The sequence below is a fragment of the Halichoeres trimaculatus genome, unplaced genomic scaffold, assembly GCF_033239565.1.
Source record: "Halichoeres trimaculatus isolate MK-OKI-2021-1 unplaced genomic scaffold, fHalTri1.1 fHalTri1_scaffold_22, whole genome shotgun sequence".
Lineage (NCBI taxonomy): Eukaryota > Metazoa > Chordata > Actinopteri > Labriformes > Labridae > Halichoeres > Halichoeres trimaculatus.
Window position 1 is genome coordinate 14,679,121 of NW_027437200.1, and position 26,132 is coordinate 14,705,252.

The window sequence follows — 26,132 nt, forward strand, 5'->3', positions numbered from 1 at the left end:
CACTAGTTGAGAATGTTTCTGTCCTATAAAAGCACCACAGTGTCTGTAAAAGCCCAGTGGTTGTAAACATACCGGACCTCATTAGCAATAACTTTCAACTGAAATGCTCTGTGACTCCTCTGATGAATTGATACCCTCCATGTGAGGTGTTAACAGACTCAAGGAGTGGACTCCTTCAAATAGGACTTGCTACAAACAGCGCCACTGGTTGCTAAGCAGCTGTGCTTGTCAGCATACAGACAGATGGGATGCCATAATTTAATGGAGTGCTCTGTCTCTTTATCCTGGCTTTATTAAGTCTCAAGTGACAAGAGAGAGTCTACTCAAGTGCTGCTCCACATGGCTCCGTTGTCTTATAACTATAAATCCTTGCTCATTTCATGTCATCTTCTTCTGATTTACACCCTTTCACCATTCATTTAAATGGAACCCCCAGCAAGAGCACATGCTTTTATCTCCTGTATAAAAAACATATTTAGATGATGTATGCTATATGTGATGTATACTGGGTAATAACCCGAGTGTTCAGGAAGGAGCAGTTACATTCTCCAACAGCTGGTGCACTTGGAGAGACGCCCAGCATTTCATAATGCTTAACTTCTACTACCATCATTATATATCATCATCTTTTTATATAACTCTATTATTTTGAATCTATAGTCACTCTGCTGGGTTTTTAATGCAATATTTTTGTAGATGTATATTTAAACTGATTTTCAAACCACACTATAGACAAAAGACAAAAGCACCAAGTATTGATGAAATCCAAAGGTCACTTTTATTTAATTCAGTGTGAATAAATTCAATACTGCCGCTTTGACAGTTCTAGAGAACGGGGAGTTCTTTGAAACAACTAGGACACACAACACGTGTCTAATGATTTAAAAACTACTCTCTATGACTTTATTTTGGGCAAATAATGAGGTCAAAATGGGCTTGGGTCCATTTTTATAAACATTTGACCATTTAACACTTCATGAAAAACACGAGATAGATTCCACACGAGCTTTCAATCCAGTTATACAGTCACATGTAGTGAGCATAATACTTTAAAATCCAAATACTGTGATATAATACCTAATGTTTCAGCTTTAGCAGCACTATACTTTAATGAAGAGGTCATACTCACACACATACACACACGTTCTTCACTTTAAGGACCAACACATCAAAGAATTCACATCTTTCCATCCAGGGAATGTTAACCTGCTATGTAGTTCCATCAGTTCTGTGGACGTCAGCACTTAACAGAGGCTCTCTTCCCCTCTTTGTTGAAACAACTTCATCATAAAATTGATTTAAATCAATTACCGCAGCATTTGCCTTTCAGGAAAACTTGTCAACAGCAGTGCAGAGCAAGAGACAAATAATGCTATTATCAGCTAATAAAGCCATTAGCTAAATCCTGCTAATGACTTAACTGCCCCCAAGAGTGTGTTCATGTGGTTTCATGCTGGCTTGTGCTCTTAGTTCAGCAGGGTGTCTCTGCTTTTAGTTGACCAAATACTGTTAAAACGTTTGATTAAAAGGCTGCTCTCTGTGGAGATTTTCCTGAAACTTTCGGGCCCTTTCTGTTGTAAATACTCCTAAAAAATAGCGCTGGGCCATAAATTCAGGACAGAACACAGAAAATATTTGGGTTGCAAAGTGTCATGAATCCTTCATTTTGCACCAGAGCCTTGGAATGTATCTGGAGCCATGTGTCTTAACACTTTTCAATACTATTTACAGCCTGTTTGAGACTCTCTGGACACCTTCATAAAACTTCACAAGGCTAACGGTTTAAAGTTCTTTACATACTATTGTAGGAGCAGTTTGGGTGATTGTTTCAGTGATAAAAGCTCTTTAAAATGACACATTCTGTACAAATATCTACCTACAGTAGGCTTACATGGATCACAGTGTTTAAAGCTACATTGAGATTCAGGTTCTTCATGATTATCAGTGTACAGTTCGTGTTTCAGTGTGCTCGTATTCACAGGTGTTTCACTGGTTTGAGTTCTTCAGCTAGATCTGACGTCACACCTGTGTCATGTGCTGCTAAGGAGTTCTTGATATGAAATGACTACGTGTGATGAGAGTAACAAAGGTAGTGACAGTCTTGTTTCTGTGTGTTTCTATGATAAAACAGTGAGAGTGACTGTTCCTTTGGTCCTTTTCAGGATGCCAACGGCCTCTTCATGAGTGACGCCGTCCAAAGTCTGCCCGTTAACCGCCATTATCTGGTCCCCTCTCTTCAGGCGGCCGTCTTCTGCTGCCGCTCCCTGAGCAAAAGCAAGGTAGAGATAGGACTGATATCACACTTTGATGATCCTACAAATGGTGTAGCTCATTTATCACCTACCTTTCCAAACACTGTTTTCACATAGATGGGCAAGTCTCCGTGTGGACTGCCGTATCCTCCCACAATACTGAAACCAAGTCCGTCAGGTCCACGGTCAAGAGTGATGGTTTTATACTGAGGTGGCCTGATGGGAGAAGAAGACAGAAACTGCGTGGAAACTTATAGTTCTTGAATTTAATTTACACACAGCCCCTTAGACCAGGAGTTCCCAAACTTTTTAGTCCAGGAACCAAAAATAATGGTGATTAAATACTGCTCACAGCCATATTAAGGAACTAATCAGCAAATACAAAACTTAAATATTTTAATGTAATATAAAAAAAAAAGCAGTATAATATTCTCAGGTGTCACGTGGCAATTTGGTGCGATATTACTATTTTAAATTAAAGTTGTTTAATCTAAGAATTAAGTGCAATTAGTGTATATATTTTTTAAAGTAACTGATTATATTATCAGTTCTGTAGAATTATTAAATTTATTGTTTTAATTAGGCCCCTTGTTACCCCTTACTTCAATAATTGCTATGATAGCTGCAAATAATTTTCATACAGTCCCTTGCATAAAGTTCAGTTTCTTCTTTTTCAAAAAGGTTCAGCATTTAATTTTTACATAGTCCCTTAGACTCAGTGTGACGTTGTTGTTTTTCTTCAATGGTTTATGAATAAATTTTCATACAGTCCCTTGTGTATTATCATCAGTTCTGAAGAATTATGAAATTTATTGTTTTAATGAGGCTCTTTGTAACCCCTTACTTCAATGATTTCTATGATTGCTGCAAATGATTTTAATACAGTCCCTTGCATACCATTCAGTTTCTTCTTTTTCAAAAAGAATTAGCATTTCATTTTTCACTCAGTCCCTTAAACACAGTGTGATGACGTTTTTCTTAAATGGTTTGTGGAAATAATTTTCATACAGTCCCTTATGTATTCTTCAGTACTTTTTTCTTTAACGGTTCCTACAAATAAATTTTATACAGCCCCTAAGGCACAACAAAACATTGTTATCTTAATTTTTTTTTTTTTTTTCAAAATAATTTTACACAGTCCTTTTGTCCTTTAATACTATAAGTGTTTCTGGTTGCTTTCTGTTTATTTGACAATTTGGCAGCTAACATTCCTGAACTCTAACTGATTAAACCACTATCACACACATGCTCTGAAAAATGATACATGTCCATTAACTTGCATTTACCAGCAATTAGACAAATAAAACTCAATGTATAGCCAAACAAATTAAATTTATTTAATGATATTAGTTTATTTAATATTGATTTGATTATGTGCTGAAAGACAGTGTGTCAATGCCCGCCTGATTCTGTGATTGTATGAGGAAATGGAAAGTCCCTCCTGTCACTCAGTAAGTTTCTCTACATTAAATTCTCATTTTTTTTACATCTATTTTAAGGGAAGAACATACAGAACTTTATATTTTTTTATTTATTATGTATTTTTCTCAATTAACATTATAGCTGATATTTTCAGGTGTTGGAAAATTTCACTCACAACGTGCGAAAAAACGGTAGATATCAGCTTACAAAAACTCTGAACACTGATACAACGCCGGATGAGGGGAAGAAGCGTCAACGTAACAAACAGTTCATACCCGAGGTCGTCCTGAAAGATGCAGCTTGGTGTGAGAGCTCCAGCTGCCTGCTCCTGAGAGGGGCCCGTCACTGTGGTGTCACCGCCTGCTACTACCTGTAGGTTCATCAAAGCACGAAAACAAGGGCACATTTTTATGGCGTGCTAAAAGCTGATAGCAGGATGAGGGCGTTGAGTTTAATAGAACATCAAAGTGTGCCGGTGCGACTCCTCTGTCTGCACACAGATAAGAGCAGAATATTTTTTATTGCAGATTATCTAACTGTGTCTGCAGGGTTATCTAATGAGAACAGAAGAGGTGAGAAAACAGGCGTGTGTGTGTGTGTGTGTGTGTGTTGACCTGAAGCTGTACTGTGCCTGTGGCGTTTTTGAGCAGAGCGACTGCCTGTGAGTGGGTCATGCCTTCCGCAGAGGTTCCACAGATACTGACGATGCGATCCCCGATCTGGAAAATTGAGTCAAATACAACTTGATGGGATATTAGGAAAGAAAAACCACTTGGAACGTTCACATTTCCGAAGAAGTTTGCAATTTCAGACACAGATGAGACTCAGGGGTGACTTTGCGCAACTCATTTCAGCTCCAGGTTTGAAACATGTGACCTACTTTAAATAATGAACACACTGATATTCTCTTTTCCTCTGAAAGTGTTTGAATATGAAGCAGCACAGCAGGAGCTCTTTTTAAATTCACAGAGCTGCTGTTTCTATCAGTCTTATGCTCCTGCTTCAAAGTGAGGAGAGCTCAGCGTGATAACAGGATATGAGACACTAGCTAATACTGACAGAAGCTTTAAAGCTCCACACCACACAAAAGCAAAACTACGCCTGTGCTCAGCTGAGTAATTCAATTATGTTGAGTTCTCATCTCCCATTCTGTCTGAAATGATGAAGCAGCATGAATATACGATTCAAGATCCAGCCCTGTTCTTTTCAATGAGCCCTTCTGTCTGCTCACTGATCTGAATGCAGGAGTGGGAGATTTATTATCCACACTGGCATTGGCTGTTGTCCTCCTCCAGTGTGCGTAACACAGATACTATTGTCATTAGGCCGTGAAGGTCACAGTGAAAGGCTGCAGGCTCTTGACCTTTGGGAGGACTTGAGATTCACAAAGTGAGTGGGAAAGACATCACTCTGAGAATTTGGGATTCACATTGAATTGCGCACAAGAATTACTGCTGTGCACGTTGACGAAGGATGTGATGATGCCTCCCACTCACAGTGTGATTCATAATGTTGGGTTCATGTTTTTACTCAGGGTGTAACACGGTGTTCTAAAAGTCCACGTCAGATGTCAGGAAGAGTCTTGTAGCAACAGGCGTTTGCTGTTCACGCTGCATCTGTCAGACATATAATGACGAGATAGAGTATTTTTCATCTATTCTGCTTTCCCATATTTAACACAGATATAAAATAAGATTTCTGGATGGTCATCCTAAATGTGGCCAGAGTTTAAAACAGCTGCATATTCATATGTTGTAGGGTTAGGGTTAGAGATCCCTTTATCTTTTTGTTCTGCTCATAAAGCTTGGTTTGAAAAGAAAAAAAAAGCACGAGGCCTTCATGATAGTTGTTAAAATTATGAGATCATCACATTAAGATAAATTGGTTTATAACACACTAGGGCCTATCCAGGTGGCTGGCCAATCAGAGGCCAGGGGGTTTGTAGAGTGGGGAGCCTTAAAGACACAGCAGCTAAACCAAAGCATTTTAGACAGAGGCTGAAATAAGGCTTGTCTAAAGCCCTGTGTCTACCAAGCGGTTCAGTTCGGTTTGTCTCATTTTATGGCGTTTCCACTGACTAATCCAGGGACAGACCCCCCAAAAAACAAACCTTGATTGCACTTTGTATCAAAATGCCACATGCCAATAACAAAGACGGCGAATTGCTAGATGCTTTTCATATTTGCTTTTTCTTTACTGTGTTGCATTTTTCTTCTTCATTGGTTTTATTAGCGGGGTACGCTGTGTCGTGCTGCTATGGCCTTTGATAACTGATGCAGCTATCGGCATCCTGCTTACACGCCCCCTACCATGAGGGGGCATGGTTGGCTGTGGAAAGGCAAACAGGAACTGCTTGGTGGAAACGTGGCTTAAACCACCAGTGAGAGGAAAAAAGGGATTCAGTTTTTTTGCTGTTGTTTTTTGAGTAAAAAAGTAAACCCAGAGGAACAGTATGAACTTAAAAAAGCATGATACTTCCTCTTTAAGTTCCACTTTTGATATCAAACTTTGAAACAACTTTATGTGATTGTTAATAGAAATAGAAAACTGGTTAACAGAATTGAAGACTTTTGTTGGTAAAGAGGTAAAATGATCAAAATCTGTCTACCCAGATGTTGTCTATGAGTGGAAAACACCAGGGTGCATCATGACTGCAAAATTTCCACTTGCTAATTTTTCCCCCCATTTGTTTGTTGTATCCTCAACTAATGTGAAGTACCTCACATCATCTTAAAGGTATCTCAAAGGGTGACGTGTCTCTCGTACCTTGAGTTTCTGGGTCTGAGCAGCCACGCCCACTGGATTCATCATGGCGATGAAGATTGGTATGTCCCCCAGAGGGCTGCCGACGCCGCCTGCTATACTGATACCAAGAGACTCATTGGGACCTTTGGTGAACTCGACTGTACGGGTGTCCTGATGCTCTGCAGCTGAAAAATACACAACAAATGTGAGGAAAGGATATGATGTCTGCAGTTTACAGCTGCTTTCAACACATGGATGCTTCGAATCTGGGCTCTTACTTATTTTGTCAGCGTCGCTGGCGAGGTTTCCAGGGTCAGAACAGGACAGGGAGGCCAGCTTGGAGCTGCCTGATTCACCCATCTGAAAAAGGCATGAAGTCCTCTTTAATAAATATTTAAGAGAGATTTTTTTACTTAAGAAGAAGAAAGAAAATATAGTACCAGACTATTTTGGGACAGTCGTCTTTCAGAGTGGAATGGACCTGCTTTAAACCTTCCAATTTCCATTTTTATAGGCCCGACGCAGCACTGCAACACAAAAAAACACTGTTTTTGAAACATCTCCTGTATAGTTTCATTCATTAACTACACATTTGGTTAAAGAGTTACTTTGAGCAGAGCAGCCACTGCTTCCTGAGTTGTTGATCTGACGTCCTCCCCGTTGACCGACAGGATCTGGTCGCCCTGCATCAGTTTGCCATCAGTGTCTGCCAAACCTCCTTTTACGATATCAGACACAAAGACCCCTGTGTCGTTCCTGTTCACAAAGATGAGATAACGTGTTAATATCTTTAAGCTGTTGAGCACAACTTTCTGTAAGAGTCGTCTTTAGTTTTGTCGAACTGCTGACTCTGTTTCTGAAGATGAAATTGAGGATACAGTTTCCTCTCTTTCCAGTGGACCTCTGCATTAATGTGGCTTATGCTCGTTGGAAAGTGGCAGTCGAACAGCTGGTTTGATGGAATATTTAATTGCAAAAGAGTGTGTTTACCCCCCAGAAGTGACCTCGATGAATGTCTTTTCCATCTTTTTTTTTTAACATCTTTTTCTTCGCTCTGTTGAGCACACAGAGGACACGCTTTAGGACCAAGGTGATGTGAATCAACAAGAGTCAGCTGCAGTGACTTCCTCCTGTTTTCTAACTTCAGATTCTTGTTTTTCTGCAAAGCTTATCAGAGTGAAAAGATCCGAGCTTCTTCTTTAAGCACAGTCCTCTGGGAAATTAAGTAAACTACAGGGACGACAGTGAAGCGTCCTCTGCCTGTATCTGTTATCCAAAAGCACATCCCCTCTGAGGACTTTCTGTATCCCGAGTGCCAATCTCCACGTAGATAAAACGAACACAAGCAGAAGCTGTGAAGCAGCGCAACTCTATCCCACTCCATCCCACTCCATCCCCCAGTGCCAGAGACACTTGGCTGTCACCGCTCCACCACTAACTGCTAGCTTGCACTTTCCATTTTAGACCAAGCCTTTAGATTGTCTCTTACGATGCTGCCTTTTCCATCCTGCTGAGCACTTTTCTTGCTTTTTTCCTTGTGTGTCGAAAAACTGCTCGGACAGGGGCAGAGATTTACAGCTGCATTAAACACACACACACACTGGAAGAGCTGTAAATACGCATGTATGGTCTGTATTAGACATTCCTGCGTGTTTTCCTGGGGGTGAGATCAATCACACCTGAAAGCAACAGACTGTCAGCGTGTGACCTTTTCCCTCAAAGCCTGAGTTGATTTGATGTTTTCAGAAGTTTAAAGTATTTATTAAAACAAACTACTCTATTTTCTCAGGTTCTAATTTCTTCAAAATTTAACATTTTAGCAGTCTAGCTGTGACAGAACTAAGATTTTTAAATTGTTCTGCAGAAATAATATAATTTTGACCAAACTGATTTATTCTAGGGTTTCAGAGCAAGCAGTCTAAAGATGACAAATCTAAAAGCTATGTTTTAATCCTGTCAGTATTTTAAAGGATTCTTAAACAGTTCTTTAACTTTCTACATGCTAGTTTCTATAAAACTATACAGGCCTGATAATAATTACCTGTGCTGCCGAGACCTGTGCAGAAAAAGAAAATTAATGCAAGTCCGACCAAATTAGCTGTCAAGTTTGGGATCATGACTGTAATCTGTAGCTTGGTACTGATGTGCAAAAACGTGCAAACAGTCTCTTAGCGTTTCTAACATGGTAATTGTCCATATTTCTCACCTCCTCCCCACTATACTCAGGCCCAGGCCCTGTCCAGGCTTCTTGTGGAGCTCCACAGTGAAAGAGTCCCACAGGTCCTCCTCCTTGTACTGAGCCTCGTCCCTGTAGACGGTCAGACGCACTCTCTGTGGAGTCTGGCGCAGCACGTTGATTGCTTCGTCGTGAGTGGCTGCACGCAGGTCGATGCCATTTACCTGCGGTGAGAGAAAAGGTGAATATGCAGAAATACAGCTTTTAATAAAGCAATGCATGGAGTTACGAAAAAAGATGACAAAAATTCTCTGTGCTTCAATTGTTTAACGTGTAAGTCACAATCAAGAAGTGACTGAGTAATCAGACAAGTTAAGCAAAATATTCCTCTTCTTTTTTCTGCTCCATCACATCAGAGTACAGACCTGGAAATGGAGGTAAACATGTGTGTTTGTGCTCTTATTAGAGCTGCAAAATCATTTTCAGTTTCAAGAGCAGCTCCTTCAAAGCAGGCTTAACAACACCGTTTCAAATTTTGGAACAGTGAAGACGAATGCGCGCAGCAAGGAGACGCTATGCCCTGCGTGTCCTGACCCACAACATGCGAGCAACAGCGTGGCTAAACAGAAGACGGAGGATCAGGTATGAACTAAAGACAGTTAGGTTACGGTGGCTTTATAGGCCCAAAAGGCGCATGTGTCCTGTAATTGGTTCGGATGGACCTTGGTTTGTATTCAGACCTGCACCAGAGAACCGCAAACTGCACCAGAGTTCGTTTGGAAGCGGACCGAGACCACCTCAAAAAGTGGGTCTCGGTCCGGTTGTTTGGTCCGCACCAGGGTTTGTTTGTGTCTATTGACACCTGCATGAAAAGTCCGCACCAGCGTGGGAAACAAATCCTGGTCCGTTTAAAGTGGACCAAACAGTCCAGGTATGAATACACCTTAAGAACCTAGGTATGTTTGCCCCTACGCCACTCCATACCCCGCTGGCCGATAGGGAAAACACTACTCCAATATGAACCAGAGCCAAGCACCCTTTTGCAGATATTTCATCACACAATAGTACGACGGATGCTTGGCCCGCCTGAGTCATCATGAAGCGTCTGTTTACAGGAAGCGTGGCCTCATCAGTCCGCAAAATGAGACAGAGAGAACATGTCTACGACTTTAGTTAGTTTCTGTCCTGTCCTGTTTACACTTGCAATCACACTCGTAAAAAAAACTGGACTTTAGAGCTGAAGGATCATTGGGCACAGCACAGATGGCCAAAACTGACCATGCCTGAGCGCTTGGTTTTGTAGGCTGGAAGTTTGTGATTGGATCCATGACTGGTTAAAACTACTTGGGCTACAAGAGGACTACAAACAGAAACTAGAACACCCCCAAGACCTAAATCTGTACTGGACTTTTGGGTGGAATCTATAAATAGAGATTATGGCATTAACACAAAAATTTCTAAGAGGCTCAGCTCCCTTTTCTTTCTTTTTGGGCAGAGTCTGTGAACAATGTGCTAATTTGATGCTGAAATTGAAAAATCACAGAGTGATGTTCCTCATCCCTTGTCATATTTTCCCACAAGCGTCTGCTAGAAGCATAAGCAGCCACTTAAAGGTTTTGAAGTTCATCTCTCTTTTTATTTTTAAACCACATTAAAGAGGGGAAATACCACATTAGCTTCAGCCATGGACCTACAGAGGACTTTTCCCAGCCAGTAGCATGACTGCGGACTGGGAAACCGCTCTTTTCACTTCTCCTCTCTGACCCTCTCTTTCTAAACACATCGGCTTGGCTCGGGGACAGAAAGGAATAGTAGAGGGCAATTAAGTCATCAGGGTGTGTGTGTGTGTGTGTGTGTGTGAGTGTGTGCTTTTCAATTCAGGTTTAGGGATCGAGCTACCACACCCCGGCCCTCCCTCGGTGACAAAGCAGGAGGTCAAACTCCGGGCAAATCCAAGTTGAGCTGGATACTTAACTCGTCTCTTGTTGTAATACAAACCGGATCCACACTCGTGTTTACTTTGCTCTTTCTTTTTCACGCACAATCACCTCATTGTCTCGCTAACAGCTACAAGTTGTTTGGGGCTTTAAGTGCTCAGTTAGATTAGCTTAGCTTTTCTGTACTAACTCCTCAGGCGGCTACGTCTCGCTCAGACTCTCTTTTAGATCTAGGTCATATGTGATGCTCATTGTACCGCGTCGCAATGTACCGCACCTCCAGGATTTGGTCTCCTGCCCAGAGTCTGCCATCTTTGGAGGCTGCCCCTTCTTCGTATACTTCGTGGATAATGATGGCCCCCTGGAGTGAGAGGAAAACAAAGGAGAAGAAGGTGAAGAAGAACAGCTGGAGATGACATAAGAGTTGTTTTAAAAGACGGTAAATTGGGAGGAAAAAGCACAACTAATTGCAAAAATGCTGTGTCCACATGCATTATTTTAAACATATGTATCTTTCTGGCTTCCACTGTGTTTTCTCTGCGCTCCAGTGTGGGTGTCATTCTGGGTTCAGAGGTTACATTCCTGGGCTGGATATTGTCTGCTGTGGCCGAGGCAGAGGAGCAGACAAAGAGCAGCTCCCTACCAAGCCTGACTGAGCAGACAGAATGGATGGGAGGAGAGAAAGAGGAGGAGGTGGAGGAAGGCTGTGACAACATTATTTCCTACATTCCTGAGCTGCCACGGCTATTTCAAACCTCTGCTAAAGGTTCTCAGTGGGTGGCAGAGTTGGTGGTAAGCTACAGGTGCAGATACCTCCTTTTTTTCAGATCAGGTTTTAAATCAGACGTATCGAATAGAAGTCATTCCTAGGAGCTGTGTTTCTTCACTCTCCTACCAGCAGGGTGTCACAGCCTCCCACGATGCTCAGGCCCAGGCCTGTGCGGCCTTTGGAGATGTCGATGGTGGTCTCACAACCAGGGATGATGGGACAGGTCGCTGGGTCGCAGGTCAAAGTGGAAGGGGTGGAAGAGCGACTTAGACCTGAAAAATAAATTTAGAAATTATTAAATTTTTCTGTCCTAAATGGAGGAAACACAGTTTGAGACTACGCCATGAGGAACAGAAAAATTCATCCTACAACAAGTCAGAATGATATCATGCTTTGTTAAAGCAGACTTACTTATAGCTGCCTCTGCCTCTGGTGGACTCAGCGTACACACCGTGGCGCTTGGCATGCTGGGTAGGCTAGAGGTGTCACCATCCTGGCAGGTTGACTAGGGAGAGGAGAAGGTTAGCTTCTGAAGACCATGTGACTTTCCCAGGAGAAAGCTGACCTTAGACAGTGAAACTACTTATCAGACTCAATCTCCTTCTTGTCACTATTCCTATTGATTTTAATTCCAATAATCATGGATTGATAATCCAGCTTGTTTAGCGTACCTTTTCAACACTGTAGCTGGACACTGATTCACCGTTCACAGATAAGAGTTTGTCCCCTGGTTTCACTTGGTCCTCCTGCAGGACGCAGATCACACTCAGGATTAAATGAGCCCTTTAAGTCCCATATGCAAGTCATTTTATCTTATACATACAAGTTAAAGCTAACCTGAATTCGGTGATCAAAGATCAGAAATTGGTGACCTCCCCATCCTTACATATGACACTGATTTTATATACCTCCACTAAGGTCTGACAGCCAGCCATTTTCGCTTTTTGCACTGAGACCCAAAACTCTTTATTGGCTGTTTCAGTTTTTTCTTCAATAAAATAAGATTGGAAAATTGAAGGTTTTTGCTGTCAGTTATAAAAAATAAAAAGTAAAAATTGGTATCTGCCCAAATCGTTATCAGCAGGTCAGGCTTTTTAAAGATTGGTAATCAGTGATCAGCCAGAAAACTGTGATCAGTGCACCCCTAGTTAACTGACCTGTCAAAAATAGCTGGAAAATTGTTGTTTATTTTGGAACTGAGATGTTTATTAACCCTTTTTTTAAAAATATTTATTATTATTATTATTTATTATAAATAAATTATTTATTTTCTAAAAAACAGCAGGCATTTTAAAAAGGGCTGTAAAAACAACTTTAGCTGCCTATATTGGAATGATAATCCTCAAGGAGGTAGAACATTTTTTTTCACATTTTTAACAGGTTTTAAGTATATCATTTATCATGATGATGAGACAGATGTCTTTGAAACTTATAGATCAAATATGGCACATTTGGTAAAATAAGGTTAAGGTGATTAGATATGCAAAAGTAACATCGAAAAATGATCTTTGTTGTACAAAACTTGTCTTATATCGTTTGAAGTTTTCAAATTTGGATTTGTAGTTGAATACCTTAAATTCCTGAGGAGCCACACCCAAAATACTCAACATACCTAGTTTGAGGTGATTCAAAACTAGGGTTATGCTAAAAAAGAAATCTCAAGAATGCAAAATGCTACATCCTTCATATTTTGCTTGAAGAATAATAATAACCAGAACTGAGCAACCTGCAACTTTGAGACGATTGCTGCACTTATTTCAATTTTCATTCTGGTACAAAATAATGCCCCCAAATTGTGTGTAAATGGATTCTAACAAACCCTCAAAACTCTTCAGTTATTGATCTGAATCTCAGTAAATGTCAAAAACATTGAAAGTTTCAGCCTGTTCTCTGTTATGGTTTAAAGAAAACACAAAACCTTCAAATTTAATGTCAACCACCAATGTGTTACTTTGAATCTGATGCAATGTAACTACTTAGCCAATTGTATCACAGCTTTACCATTTTCTCAGTAGTTTAGTGCTGTTGTGTGGGCAAAAACGTGATGTCACGGTACGCTCATTTTCCCCCTTTGCACAGGATCATTGCTTGTGCACCCCTGATCAGAATGATCTCCTTTGCAGGACTTCATACCTCGCTGGCGTGTCCTTCCATTTCACATAAACTCTGAATCTCGACTCCAGCGTCTGTGTTTCCCTCAGTGAAGGTGATGCCATGTCCTCCTTCATCCTGTTGATAGGGACAACAGCATACATAATTCAACAAGGATTAAAAGTAAGCCACAATGTGGTGCAAAAACATTCAGGCTGACGCATATAGCTCTCACAGACACTAAATAACAGATCTGCAACAGCTAAAACCAAAACAATCATTGCTGTCTGCAGTTATCCACCTTTGTCCCCCAAGAAGAATTAATGAATCAGGTGTAAATAAATTTATCTGGCTCTATTGCAACAAAAAAACAGGGGAAACCTGTTTTTCATCAACAGTTACAATGTGGCCCTATTTTTTCTGTAAAGCTCTCACTCTTGAGGTTTCACAAATGTGATGTTTTTATTCATTAAATCTGAGCAAACATTACTGAAAAAACTGAATGTGTATAAAGTGGAAACCACAGGAGGTAAAAATCTCTTCTTTGTGTTATTTGTTGCATTGAACCTTTATGTCCCTGCTCATCTCCCATTCACTGGCCTTTTTATATCCTTTTGACCTTTTATTTGACTCTCGTCTGCTTCCTGTCTGTCTTTCAGACTCCAGTGCTCCTGTGTGCTCCCTGTCTCTTTCTGTCACACCCCATTGACTCTTCTTGTGTACACTCCCTCATTCTTCCACTGCTTCCAACTTTCTCTATTATAATCTTTATTTTGCTATTTCAAAGAATCCTTTTTGTTCCTTCGGGGGGGCCAGTGTCTCTCACCTTCAGCTTTATGATGTGATTCACGTGCTTTGAAGTGTCTGCGTCGCCGTTGGCTGTCGTTGTTTCCAGCTGGAAGAGAAGTTGGTACAGTAAGAAGTGAATGGCTGAGAGTGTTGTGTGGTAGGAGGACAGTGATGAGTGTTTGGGCTTCTACTGCACTGTTTGTGGTTTTGGGTAGTCATAGGAGTCATGCTTGGAGGGTTGCGACCTCTAGGACCACACAGAGACTTTCTGGTTAAAATTAAGGGTAAAACCTGGCACTTAAAGAAGTTTTAAAACCACTGATTTCACTTCACTCTCTCCAACACCTGTGTTGCAGGATCAGCTTTTGAAATCAACTTTTTTTGTCTGTCGTCGTCTCTGTGCATATTTGTGTACCTGTGTGGCCACAAACACGTTCCTACCTCTGTGTGGGGCTCCGCTGTGTCTCCCTCGTGCTCTCTCACCGGTCCCACAGCCATCTGGTTCAGCGCCTCAGTGCTCCTGTTCCAGAGAGTCATAACTCACGTTAATGGCTGCTCCTCCACTTCATGACAGTGAAACTGTGATTTACAGGTGTTGATCACAGTCTCTTCAGGGGGGGGTCAGGAAAGGGATGCAAGTGAAGTCGAAGGTTAAGTAGTGTCAGCTTGTCAAGGACTGTTTGGAGGAGGGTCAAAGGTCATACGTGTGTGACTCTGTGTTGATATTTCAGCAGCTGAAAACTGAATTATGGCTGTGTACAGTTTGTATAAACTGACTGTATAAACTGATGGACAGTGTCTCCATCTCCCTAAAGTGAAGCCAAAATCCTTCCTGCATTAAGTGCTGACTTCTTGTTCATATGGAGCCAAATCTGTATCATCTGTTGCATAAGTGAAATACATGAAACATCAATGTAAAGACACGAGTAGACTTAAGCTCCTGTTGTCTGTTGCTAAGGGCGTGAATTGACTGAGTTACAGGCACAAATAGCAAAAGTTTTATTCATCTGGAAAATGTTGGATGAACATGGCCACCTCAAGCGTGATGAAGCTTCCCATTTTTCTAAGCACACAGGTATAAAAAAAGAGCCAAAAGAAATAAAAATAAAATAAAAAAGAGTGGATTTTTTGGTAAATTGTGAAAAACTATTTGGATTGAACTTGCAACTTTGCTTAATGACAACAGCCTTAAGCCCCATTTCCACCAAGCGGTGAGCTTGATTGCACTTTGTATCAAAGAGCCACATGCCAATCACAAAGAGAACAAAATGCTAGATGTCTTCTATCGTTGCTCTTTGTTTACTGTGTCCTTTTTTCTTCTTCGTTGGATTTATTGGCTGGGTACACTGTGTCGTGCTGCTTTGGCGTCATGCGTTACTAATGCTGCTAGGCATCAAGCTTACACCCGGCCTACCACCAGGGGGCACGGTTGGCTGTGGAAATGCCAAAAGGACCAAGCTTAACTGAACCAACCTGTACCAAACCGTACTGACCTTAACTGGACTGCTTGGTGGAAACAGGGTTTTGGTAGAATTTAAATGAAACCCATCCCCTTTTCAAGGTTAGTCATAAATTGAGTGAGTATATAATCGATTATAACATTTTAAAACAAAGTAAAATCTATCAGAGTTGTATCTTGTATTCAAAAATCTACCCATGTCCTAACTGTTAACAAAGAAGAAGCGGTTTTATGACTTTTACTGTGCCAGGTCAGTAGGAGGAGCTACATATGTTTTGGCTTCACTTTTGTGGGGGCTGTCATGCTGTCCAATTTTACATACAGTCTAGGGTTTATCCCATTAACAATATTTTAGTTTTCAGCAAATTAACGTTTACTCATAAATTCTAACACAAAACCGTTAAAATGCTCCTTTTGTTTGGCTTTTCTTGAGCTTTTCGATTTTCCACGACCCATAAAATATCAAGTTGCTTTTTTTCAATTAGAAACTAACTAGACAGCTATTTTCTTATGTAGGGTGTACCCACTCACTTTTCTCTCAAATAAACAAACAAAGCCTGGTTTTTACTGCACAAGTAGTAACAATTTAGGACAATGAGGAGGGCAAATCCATTTTTAAAGCCAGAATTAAAGCTTTAAAACATACATGAGATTATCATTTTAGGTAAAAAAAATTGTAAAATCTTCAGTATGCATGATGATTATTCTGTAGTTTAATTCTTGTCATGAATTGTAAAACCTCCCCTGCATGTGCTTTTTCAGTTGAAATACAACAGCTCCCTCTATTGGATGTTGTTTGAAACTGCAACAGATCCAGGCTTTCTCAGGTCAGTATTTTTAAATGCTGATGGTGTTGCAAAGCTCTGATTGGAGGATGAAAGTGTTCCTGTACCTGACAAAGATGATTTTGACTTTGGATGGCGAGCTCTTGATGATGGAGGAGGCGTTCTGGTGACTATGGCCATACAGGACTTGTCCGTTAATCTGTAAAAAACAGATCAACAGACTGTAAAGTGTGTTTCGGATACATTTAAATTTTGGATGACATAACTTCAAAGAGCCACATCTACCCACCTCCAGCAGCTCGTCTCCCACCACCATCCGTCCGTCCCTGCCGGCCGCCCCACTGGGGTCTATTCCCACCACGAACACACTCATGCGTGAGCGGTCCCTGTTCCCTGCCAGGCTGAGTCCCAGGCCTGTCTTGCCTTTCTCCAGCTCGATCATGTGTAGGACACCTGGGAGGCTGCAGTAGCGCTGGATTATGTTCTCTGAAGGTGTGACAGACAGATGTTAGCAGACAATACGCCGGAGAAGTGCCAAGTTTGACATGATATTTGTGTCAGGTTTTGTTGCAGACTCACAGACACGCGAGAGAAAAAGCTCAAACTTTTGCTAAAGTTTTCTTTCAGTCTCGCTTTCTGTTTCTTTGTCTCAGTCTTGTCTCCGTTGTTCTCCCCTCTCTTCTCCCTCCAGTCCCTTCTCTGTCCCTCCTGTCTCTGGTGTGTTAAGATAGCCGCTGTTCACACCGACGGGCTCCTGTTGTTCTGGGCTCCCTGCCACTGTTGAACCATCAGTCCTGTACTAATCTCCACAACTCACCTCCCCGGGCCCAACCTCATCAATCTTATCCCCACAGGACGGGCACACTCTCCAACACACACGCACACACATTCACCACAGTCCCAGGTGTTTGGAGGCTGGATGTCTGTCCTTTATGCTGGCTGCCTGAGCTGAATGAAACTGACCGTTCTCCTTGAAGCGATAAGTTCGTCCTAGAGTTGACTTTACCATGCTAATAGCTTAATTAGGACATGGAGTCCTTCAGAGGTATCTGGATCCTTTAGAGTAGGGTGAGGATGGATTTATGAGCAGACTAATATGGAACTTGGGGGACCTCTTGTGGCAGGTAGGCAGTGAAACATGTCACATGGAGCACATACATTTACTGAATGGTGCCATAAATCTAATTTTTAATGACTAAATCTCTCTGAAATTTACACCACTCATTTTTGCCACTTCTTCAAAAGAATATCAGCTCGGACAACAAAAGCAAACTCACTCCAGCTGTATCCAAACTCATCCTCCACCTCCTCCTCCACCTCCTTCTCTTCCTCTGCCTCAGCAGGCCTGCCAGGAATCTCTGTCAGCGTGTCCGTATCGGTCTCTCCCACATGGGGCACCACTGGCAGGGGGAGGATGACGCTGGTTGGAGCCGCCTTCGCTGCTTCACGCTTCACCAGCTGTCACGCCACAGAAGGAGTTCAGAGAAAAGTTTATGAGTAAAAGTTCAGGCTCCTTTTTTTATATGAGGTGAATCAACTTGATGTTGAGTTATTGTAAAATTAGGAACTCTGAGAGCCGTTGGTGTAATTCAGAGGAGCTTCAGTTTTGGTCTACATGAAGAGCTTCATCAGATTGAGCTGTACATGTTCGGCTCAGAGAGAGAGAATCATTAACAGCCTGATCAGCCTATTTAAGCTACTGCCTTAAGTTACATTGGAATAATTACAGGGTTTAATCACTCAATTATTGCCCATGTAATTACTTAAAATTAAATTAGTACTTAAATTAAAACTCACTTGTCAGAAATGAATATCTACACTTACAGAGAGCCCGAGAGCAACAGATCATATTGTCCCTTTGAGATAACATCAGTCTTAAAGGAAAATACTCCAACAAACTCAAACTGACGAACATTATAGTGATTCTGTTGCTTCATCAGAGGAAAAGGAAAAAAAAGAAAGTTCTGATTTGTAAAAAATCAGAGAGACAAAGGTGTTGTTAGGCCACATACTGGTGTATGTATGTACAGCTTGTTAGGAAACACACACTACAATACACGTCACAAGGTGGAGCTACGCATAACTTTCTCTTCTAATTAATTAGAACAATGGGCTGTCAGGACCAAAAATATTAACTACTTGAAATCAAAATCTACCAAAAACAACAATAGGAATATCTTAAAATACAGACATGGTGCAAAATGCACAATGTTCTGCAAAAGGTACAAATTCAACTATACAAAAGATGCTATGAGGGGAGGATCTGATTTAATTGGACTGCCTTGCCACCTTCTGGCCTGGAGACGCAAGCACACTGTCGTAAAACTGTGACTTTTTTTTAAACTAATTTTCTTTGTTCAAGACAACTTTTTAAAACGACGCAAAACGTAAGGTATTTATCAGAACAGCTACATAGCACTGTTGTTTGAAGTGTGACAAAAAACTAATGTAAGTTTGTACCGTTTGCCCGTAGCATGCTATATGTAGCGCTAATACCAGCCCAGTGCTACAACGTATTCCTAGGCTAGGTAACAACAAGCAAACTGTCAGTTCATACAGTAGTTTAGTAGCCGTCCATGTGTAGCGCTGACAGACGATGCTAATACAGAGCTAACATGACCTCACTCTTCATTTTATTGATAGACTCTCAAGTTTGAACAGACCACTGCAGAATAACTGCTGACTGTGGGTTGGGATGAGCATTATCACAAACAGTTAAGCCCTCTTAGCCATTAGCTTTCTTCTGCTCTTCTGTCCTTTTTATGTCTGACAGTTAGGCTCCTGTGTCCACCATCACCACAAAATTAATCGCAGAAATCATTTTCATCGGAGAAAAACACAGATCTCTCTCCTCACTACTAAACTTGGTCAGCTGGTGAGGTGTTGCCATAGAGACCTAGACGTGCTGTAAATCAATCCAGTCCTGCTGGAAGCTACAAAGAAGTTATGAAGCAGCATTTCGAAATAGCCTACATAGGCTCAGATAATCCGATTATAAAGTGTGGATTATGATTGAGCATATATCTAGAAGGGAGACTGCGTTGACACCGAAAAGTCGAGGGACTGAAAACGCTGTAGTAAGCATGCCAGGCCTACAGTCGGCGCTATAACTGTCTTGTCCAGAAGCCACTTCATGTAGATCTCCACCGAAGTAGAGATGGGCTGATCATCTGGTGTATTGGGGAATACTAAGTTCAGAAGCGAAGTAAGGATGCCCATTTTGTTGAAAGAGAGTCATCAGATTAAGCAGATTGAGCGGCACAAGCACAACACGGTAGTTCGTGGCGAACGGTAAAATTGGTTCTGTTGTCCTGTTGTATGCGCTCGGGCAAAGCGGAGTGTGACGTCAGCGTTTCCACCGAAAACGCCGGCTTACTGTTTACATGGCAACGGTGTTGGTAGTGTTTCAGAAAAATCCCACTCTGGAAGCCCTTTTCAAAAGTTTGCGTTTTAGGTCGGCTGACGCCATTTCCGTATAAACAAGGCTGAAACACAACAACACTTTTGCCTTTCACACTAAAACCGGTGTCGTGTAAACAGCCTAAGAAGCCAAATAGATTTAAGGAGACATAGGTATTTCAAGATGTGTGAGTTTAAACAGTCTGCGTAGCTGCTGGTCTGACAGAGAGCAGAGCAGAGACACACACAGCAGGCAGTATACAGAGCAGCTGCGTACAAACACAATGTAGCTCCTTCTTGTGCATTTGTACAGAGCTGTCCATGTGGAAAAATCCACAAAACAAATCCACGATTCTTTCTTTTACCATTTTGATTTCTCAGCTTCCCTTCTATTTCACTCTACCACCGTTAGCTTGAGCTGCTTACGGCTCAAGCAGCCAGGCGACCAGCTGAACAACCTATATACTGCCACAAAAACAAAGTTTCAATATCGCCATTTTTCGCACAGCCCGGACTGTACTGTAGTGCATAAACAAAGCTGTACATGCATACACAGAAAGGGAAACACAACACAGAGACCCACAAACCTTAAACGGGGTAGGAGTGAAAGGGTTAGTTGGGGAGAGGCGGAGGACAAGTCTACTGTGACTGTCAGCCTCCTACAGAGAAGAAACAAAGGGCGACAACTTTATGAGACAACACATTTGAGACACACACCTACACCTACTAAACAAAGCAACATTTCTTAAAATGAAAAGTTGAACACATCTAGTTACTGAATCTTAATCATGCACTCCAAAATCTGTTGTTTTTTTTTTGCTGTAAAGAACATTTTTATCAACCAGTGATTGGTTAATAGTTTGAATTACTGACCTTGTCCTTGTTGTCCCTCGTCATAGCTGCAGCTCTCTCCTCATTGGAGTCTGTGTTTGATGACTGCTTTGTGTAAGACAGATATGAATGTAAACAACTAAAGAATGGAGTACAAATAGTTAAATAAACAGTGAATTATAGTGCAGCATGTTGTGCCATATTGCAGACAAGGAAACACCATAAATGTAAAAAAGTTTGCACTAAGTTTGAAGTGTTTGCACGGATTAAAACAAGCTTTAAGCACCATATGCTGTAATCATGAAAAGCCATCTGTTTGTAAATGTAACTACCAAAGGAAAAACAAAAAAATCAATCTTTGCTCCAGCTCATCGCCTGGGACACCAGTGCCAAAATAAGAACATGCTGGTTGCTAAAGCTTACCCAGCATAAAATGTCTACCCAAGCTTTAGCCAGTCAGTCTGGCATTCTGAGAGGACATACAGCAGAATATAGCTCCTCATATAACTGTATTTGTGTTGAGTGCTGATTGTCAAATCAAGTTGTTTTCTTTACACAGGCAGTGAGCCGCTTGAGACGGTGTTCGAAGGAATAATGGGAAGAAATTGGTCTGTCAAAGCTGGGGACAGGAGGAAATAAAAAGCACTTAAAGCACAGCCCATAAAGAAGTAAACGATAAATAAAAGCATAGATAACAAAAAAACAAACACAGAAAGTAAAGGAGAATTACTTTAATGCCTGCCCAGAAGTTTAAAGGACAAAAAAAGAATCACAGAAACATGTCCAGGCTTCTTTTCTTCTTCTTTCTTGAAAAACTTGAAGGAGTAAAGGTGACAGCAGAACACACACAAGCAGACAGACACAGACAAAAGGCAGCTTTCTAACCTGAGGGAGGGCAGGGGCTAAGTAGTTTTGATTAGTGCAGCGAAGGCTGGACCCGCAGTGGCTATTAAGCTTCAGAAAGGGCAGGGGCGGCTTCTAAAAGCAACATACAAAAGGGACCAACAAGCCGACAAGACAACATGACAAATATTTAATACGATGGCTGAGACTTTTGGACGAAATTGAATCAGAGACCGCCTGGGAGGAAGAAGAAAAATGAAAGGGTGAGTGCGTGGAGGACGGCGGGACAGGCACCTCAGCTTTTATTTAAATGAGAGGCTATTAAATCGAGCGGCTTCCTTGAGGACAGCCGTTTCCTGCACATCAGAAAAAAAATCAGAGCAAAGGCTCTTTCTGTGAAACGCTTTAACAAAATGTTTCAAAGATTCCTCCAGGCTAACGGGAGATTATTCACTGCGTATGAGAGAAGGATTGGAAAACTTGAAGGGAAACGGCTATTATATTCTCCAGGTGGCCCCCAGTGGCTGCTCTTGAAAACTGACCTGCCTTAAGCACTTTGAGATATCATCCAATCAAAATAATGTGCTCAAACTTTTCACTCCGTGGTTATTTCTGACGAAGGGACTTGAGAGTTGATTGAAAAGATGTCTCAGTTGTTGATGATTTCACAGCCCTTCAGCCACGCAGAGGGAATCATTTTCTATCTGCTTTTTTATTGTTTCTTTGAAGAGCTCCTTTCATATTAATATAATTTCCACATCTCTCATGATTAAATTATAAAAAAAGAATCCAGTCAGGATTTGTGTTGTATATTTTTACACAACACACCTTTCACTCAAAGGTTTCTTGCAATCACAAGTAACAAAATTGATTTCACCCCTAGCTGTCCCCTTTCATTAAAAACATCAACGTGGGTCATGCCATTAATACAGTTAGATCCCTCTGTTATGAAAAACAGAATAAGAAGTCAGGATATTAAAATAAACCCACTCTTCTTCCTCTCCCAGGAGGCATCTCCAATTCTCCTCCGTCTTTATTTCCATTCACATTATGTGTGTATCAAAGTCAAGGATGCAGCTAAGAAGAAAGACTGAGCTAACGGTGTGAGAGACACAAAGGGAAGAGGAAGGCAGGGAAGATAACATAACAAAGATTAGTTGTGATGGATAGCTGATGCAACAGAAATGAGAAGGGAGAGACAAATTACCTGACATGAGGCGTGTGGCATGCATGTGAAAGCGGTAGTGTGTTTCTTTACGTCTGGTGATGGAGCTGGGCTATATATGGACTCAGGCTGAGGAAGCAGTGCAGAGGAGCAGGGGTGAAGATTTGAGGCATTGGAAGCAATAAATAAAAACAACTGTTGGTGTGAGGGTGTTTTACCCCGTAGCACGTTAACTGCAGTTGAAACTAGAGGGAATGAGCTAGCATGACTTTGTTCAATATAAGCTGTTGTAGTAATGGTAAGAAAGAGCTATGCTAGCTGTTTTCACGCTAGCTAGTTTCATACCTTCATAATTTACCCTTGAAGTGAACTATTGTGTTGAGGAGTTACTTAAAAAGCAAAAGATGTTCCTCTTCAATATTCACTTTGCCGGTAACTAGTTAATTGGTCCAAATTAAGAACTGAGGGAAACACCTCATTTTTTTCTGAAGCTAACAGCAGCTAAATTTAATAACTGGCCTTGACTGTACAGTTGCTAATTTTGTCTTTTTGCTGTTAGCTGACAAAAACAGCCTTTAACCCCTTTCAAGGAATAGATATAGGAACATTTTGGAAACTTTCAATGCTTTTCCCCTTAAATGACATGGAAAGGCACTCATGTCTGTATGCTACATTAAAAACAAGTGTTAGCTGACTGCTAGCTTATGTAATTGCTGAGCTAACTACATAAGGGCTATGAAGACTATTAAGGTGTGAGATAACTGACCAGATTAAACTTCTTCTGGACAGTTAGCCCCGCTGTTCACTGACTTTTCCTGTGCTATGCTAAATTTGAAACAAGTGCTAGCAGACAGCTAGCTTATGTAGTTGCTGAGCTAACTACATAAGAGCTATGAAGACTATTAAGGTGTGAGGTAACTATGACCAGATTTAACTTTTTCTGGACAGTTAGCCCCACTGTTCACTGACTTTTCCTGTGCTGGTTTGAGCGCTCACTCTGTATTAAGCTAGCATACAATTGAAGTAGATTTGTTTATTTCAGTCTTTAGCATTGTTTAAGTGGTGCTGAAAAATTTTAGAAAAACACTCTAGAAAACGTTTACAGTATTGATGGTAGCTGGTATAGCTGGTTAGCTTTTTTGACATTAAGCTAACAATAAGAAAGCTACAACATTAGCTTTACAGTGTGTACTTTTTCCTGTAATATAAGGAAATTTTAGCACCAAAGAAAGATGTTCTTTTTATGAATTCTGATGCAGCAAATTTAATGTAAACAGGCCAAATATATTAAAACAAACTTAGCTTTACAAGCTAGCTTTAGCATTCTGTCAGCTTTGATTTGATAGCTCAAACACATCAGCTACCTCTAAACTCGTTTAACACATTTCCAATTAGGAATGTGACAATTTACATCTCATGATATGAGACATTTAAGATTTTAAGGTTTTTAGCAACTGAATTTATTGTAAAGCTAATGAGAAGTGAGTTTGAAAATAAAAGTATTTTTTTACCTTTTCAAGTCTTGCACTATGGTTAATTTGTTTACTTTATTGATAATGTGTCCTTCAATTTGAAAGGTGGTAAAAGGAGCTTTGGCTTGATTGCTTGCCAAATTATTTCTTCTATAAATCTCTCTAAGTTTCTCTGTTAGAAAAGCTACACCCAATCTAGCAGGGTAGAGCAGAGGCAGAGATTGTCCAGCAGTTTATCATTGTGGTGGCAACCTTAAATGGAGGCAGAATTGCTTTCTTAGCTGCCTGCTGTAGCTGAAACAATGCTGATAGACTAACAAATGTGTGTATGAATACTGAGTCACCACAGTTCAGTTTCACTCTTTTTTTCGAAAGCTGTAGTGAATTCCTGCCCCTCTTCGTGTCCCTCCTCTGCCTGTGCTTCATTAGATTATGACTTGCTACAAGGCGTAAAGATGAGTAACCAGAATGTTTGAAGGAAAGCATGTGGGAATAGTTCATGATGCACGAAAAGTGATTGAGTGTGAGAGATCTGATGCTGGAACAAAGCCAGATGCAGCCCCAGCAGGAAACTACTTAGTCATGCTTTTAAAGCCTGAGGGCACTTTCAAACAACAAACGATGCTGTGGACACGTTGATTTTCAATGAGTGAGGTTTAAACTTGCTAATGTATTTAATATGCCATGCAGGGTTTGTTGTTGCTTTGACAAAAGATTTTAAACTGACTTCCTTTAAAATTCAAACCAGATACCACAGGGGTTTTCTATTGTTCATTTCAAATTTGAAAGTGCCCTAAATGGCTTGAGATCTTTGATTTACATGAATAAAGCTTCAGAATGAGAAATTTTTATGCATAAGATGGTGAGGTAGTTACAAATACAGACTTACCCTGGGCCTGTGGATGATACTCTGGACCAGGAAAGAGACAGGGTTGCCTGCTCTGCGTATGGCCTCTACTGCCTCCTCATGAGTGGCATCTCTGAGGTCAACTCCATCCACCTGAAAAAGACACAGCAGGGAGAAATAAGTTCACACAATTTAAACTCAATAAGTGACTTTTATGTTTGGGGATTTCAAATTCTTCTCAACTAACAATGGATTAAGTTTTCGTGAAAATTAAAAATATGTTAAAAAAAATACATTTATACAATTAATAACTGTTCTTTTACCTCTACTATCCTGTCTCCAGTCTTTAAGGTCCCGTTCTGTCCAGCAGGACTGTCCTCCAGGATGTGTTTAATGAAAATTCCCCTCATCACCTCTCCATTGCTCAGACGGCTGCCCATCCCACGACCACCAACGATACTGATCCCTAAGGATTTGCCTGGTGCACGGAGGAGCTCCACTCTGAAAAAAGATACAAGTTGTTGATATTTTGGGAAATGAAAGCCCTGTTGGCTATGGCTGCCTTTTGCAGCGCCTCTCTCTTCTTTGTCCATTTCTTGTAATTTTTTCGTCTCTTTTTCGTAATCTTTGTATTTGGAGTGGATCATTACTTTGTATGGCTCATTTGTTGGTCATGGACACCAAACTTTCTGTGGCTTCAGCGAAATTTTTACTATTTTTGCTGCTGTGTTTGTCTGGAGATCCTACATGAAACCATGGCTGCACTGTTTACATGTGAACTCAGCTGTTTGCAGCCTGTAGCATGTCAATGCTAACTGGTGCAAGGCCTGATGACTGAGGTGTGAGCTAAGAAGTGACGACATCAACCTGTCCTTCCATCCACCCTTATTGGGAATGTAAGATCTATCACCAATAGGATGGACGGGCTAGCCATGCTAACCCAGCAACAGAGGAATACCAGAGGGCACAGACATGGCTAACGGAGCTAACATCAAGAAGCTCAGTCCTGGACCCTGTGGAGGTGGAGGCTGGCTGAACTGGAGAATGATAGACAAGATGTCATCATCTATTTTGTTATGGAGCTTTTTGCACTTTCTATACGCTTTCTTACTTTGTTTTTTCTTGATTGCTGCTGTGACTTCAATTTCGT

The 26,132-nt window shown here is 41.0% G+C and overlaps 1 protein-coding gene across 12 annotated transcripts in view; it reads right to left on the reverse strand.

The window, feature by feature from the left end:
* Window positions 1–770: 770 nt before the first annotated feature.
* Window positions 771–26,132, reverse strand: part of mpdz (multiple PDZ domain crumbs cell polarity complex component) — a 60,225-nt gene continuing 34,863 nt past the window's right edge. For 5 of the 12 annotated variants that reach the window (XM_074698923.1, XM_074698915.1, XM_074698921.1 and 2 more), the window contains 23 exons: window positions 25,306–25,483; window positions 25,025–25,135; window positions 22,706–22,792; window positions 20,698–20,763; window positions 20,412–20,483; window positions 17,703–17,883; window positions 16,715–16,911; window positions 16,533–16,624; window positions 14,623–14,701; window positions 14,219–14,287; window positions 13,435–13,530; window positions 11,973–12,047; window positions 11,713–11,806; window positions 11,428–11,573; window positions 10,810–10,893; window positions 8,626–8,819; window positions 7,028–7,175; window positions 6,860–6,946; window positions 6,441–6,779; window positions 4,289–4,393; window positions 3,950–4,044; window positions 2,345–2,468; window positions 771–2,264 (listed from right to left, as the gene is read on the reverse strand). In XM_074698923.1, coding sequence (XP_074555024.1) covers window positions 2,118–2,264; window positions 2,345–2,468; window positions 3,950–4,044; window positions 4,289–4,393; window positions 6,441–6,779; window positions 6,860–6,946; window positions 7,028–7,175; window positions 8,626–8,819; window positions 10,810–10,893; window positions 11,428–11,573; window positions 11,713–11,806; window positions 11,973–12,047; window positions 13,435–13,530; window positions 14,219–14,287; window positions 14,623–14,701; window positions 16,533–16,624; window positions 16,715–16,911; window positions 17,703–17,883; window positions 20,412–20,483; window positions 20,698–20,763; window positions 22,706–22,792; window positions 25,025–25,135; window positions 25,306–25,483 — 2,866 coding nt within the window. In that variant the 3' untranslated portion in view covers window positions 771–2,117. The remainder of the gene's footprint in view (window positions 2,265–2,344; window positions 2,469–3,949; window positions 4,045–4,288; window positions 4,394–6,440; window positions 6,780–6,859; window positions 6,947–7,027; window positions 7,176–8,625; window positions 8,820–10,809; window positions 10,894–11,427; window positions 11,574–11,712; window positions 11,807–11,972; window positions 12,048–13,434; window positions 13,531–14,218; window positions 14,288–14,622; window positions 14,702–16,532; window positions 16,625–16,714; window positions 16,912–17,702; window positions 17,884–20,411; window positions 20,484–20,697; window positions 20,764–22,705; window positions 22,793–25,024; window positions 25,136–25,305; window positions 25,484–26,132) is intronic. The other 7 variants (XM_074698920.1, XM_074698925.1, XM_074698919.1 and 4 more) reach the window with 7 other exon arrangements.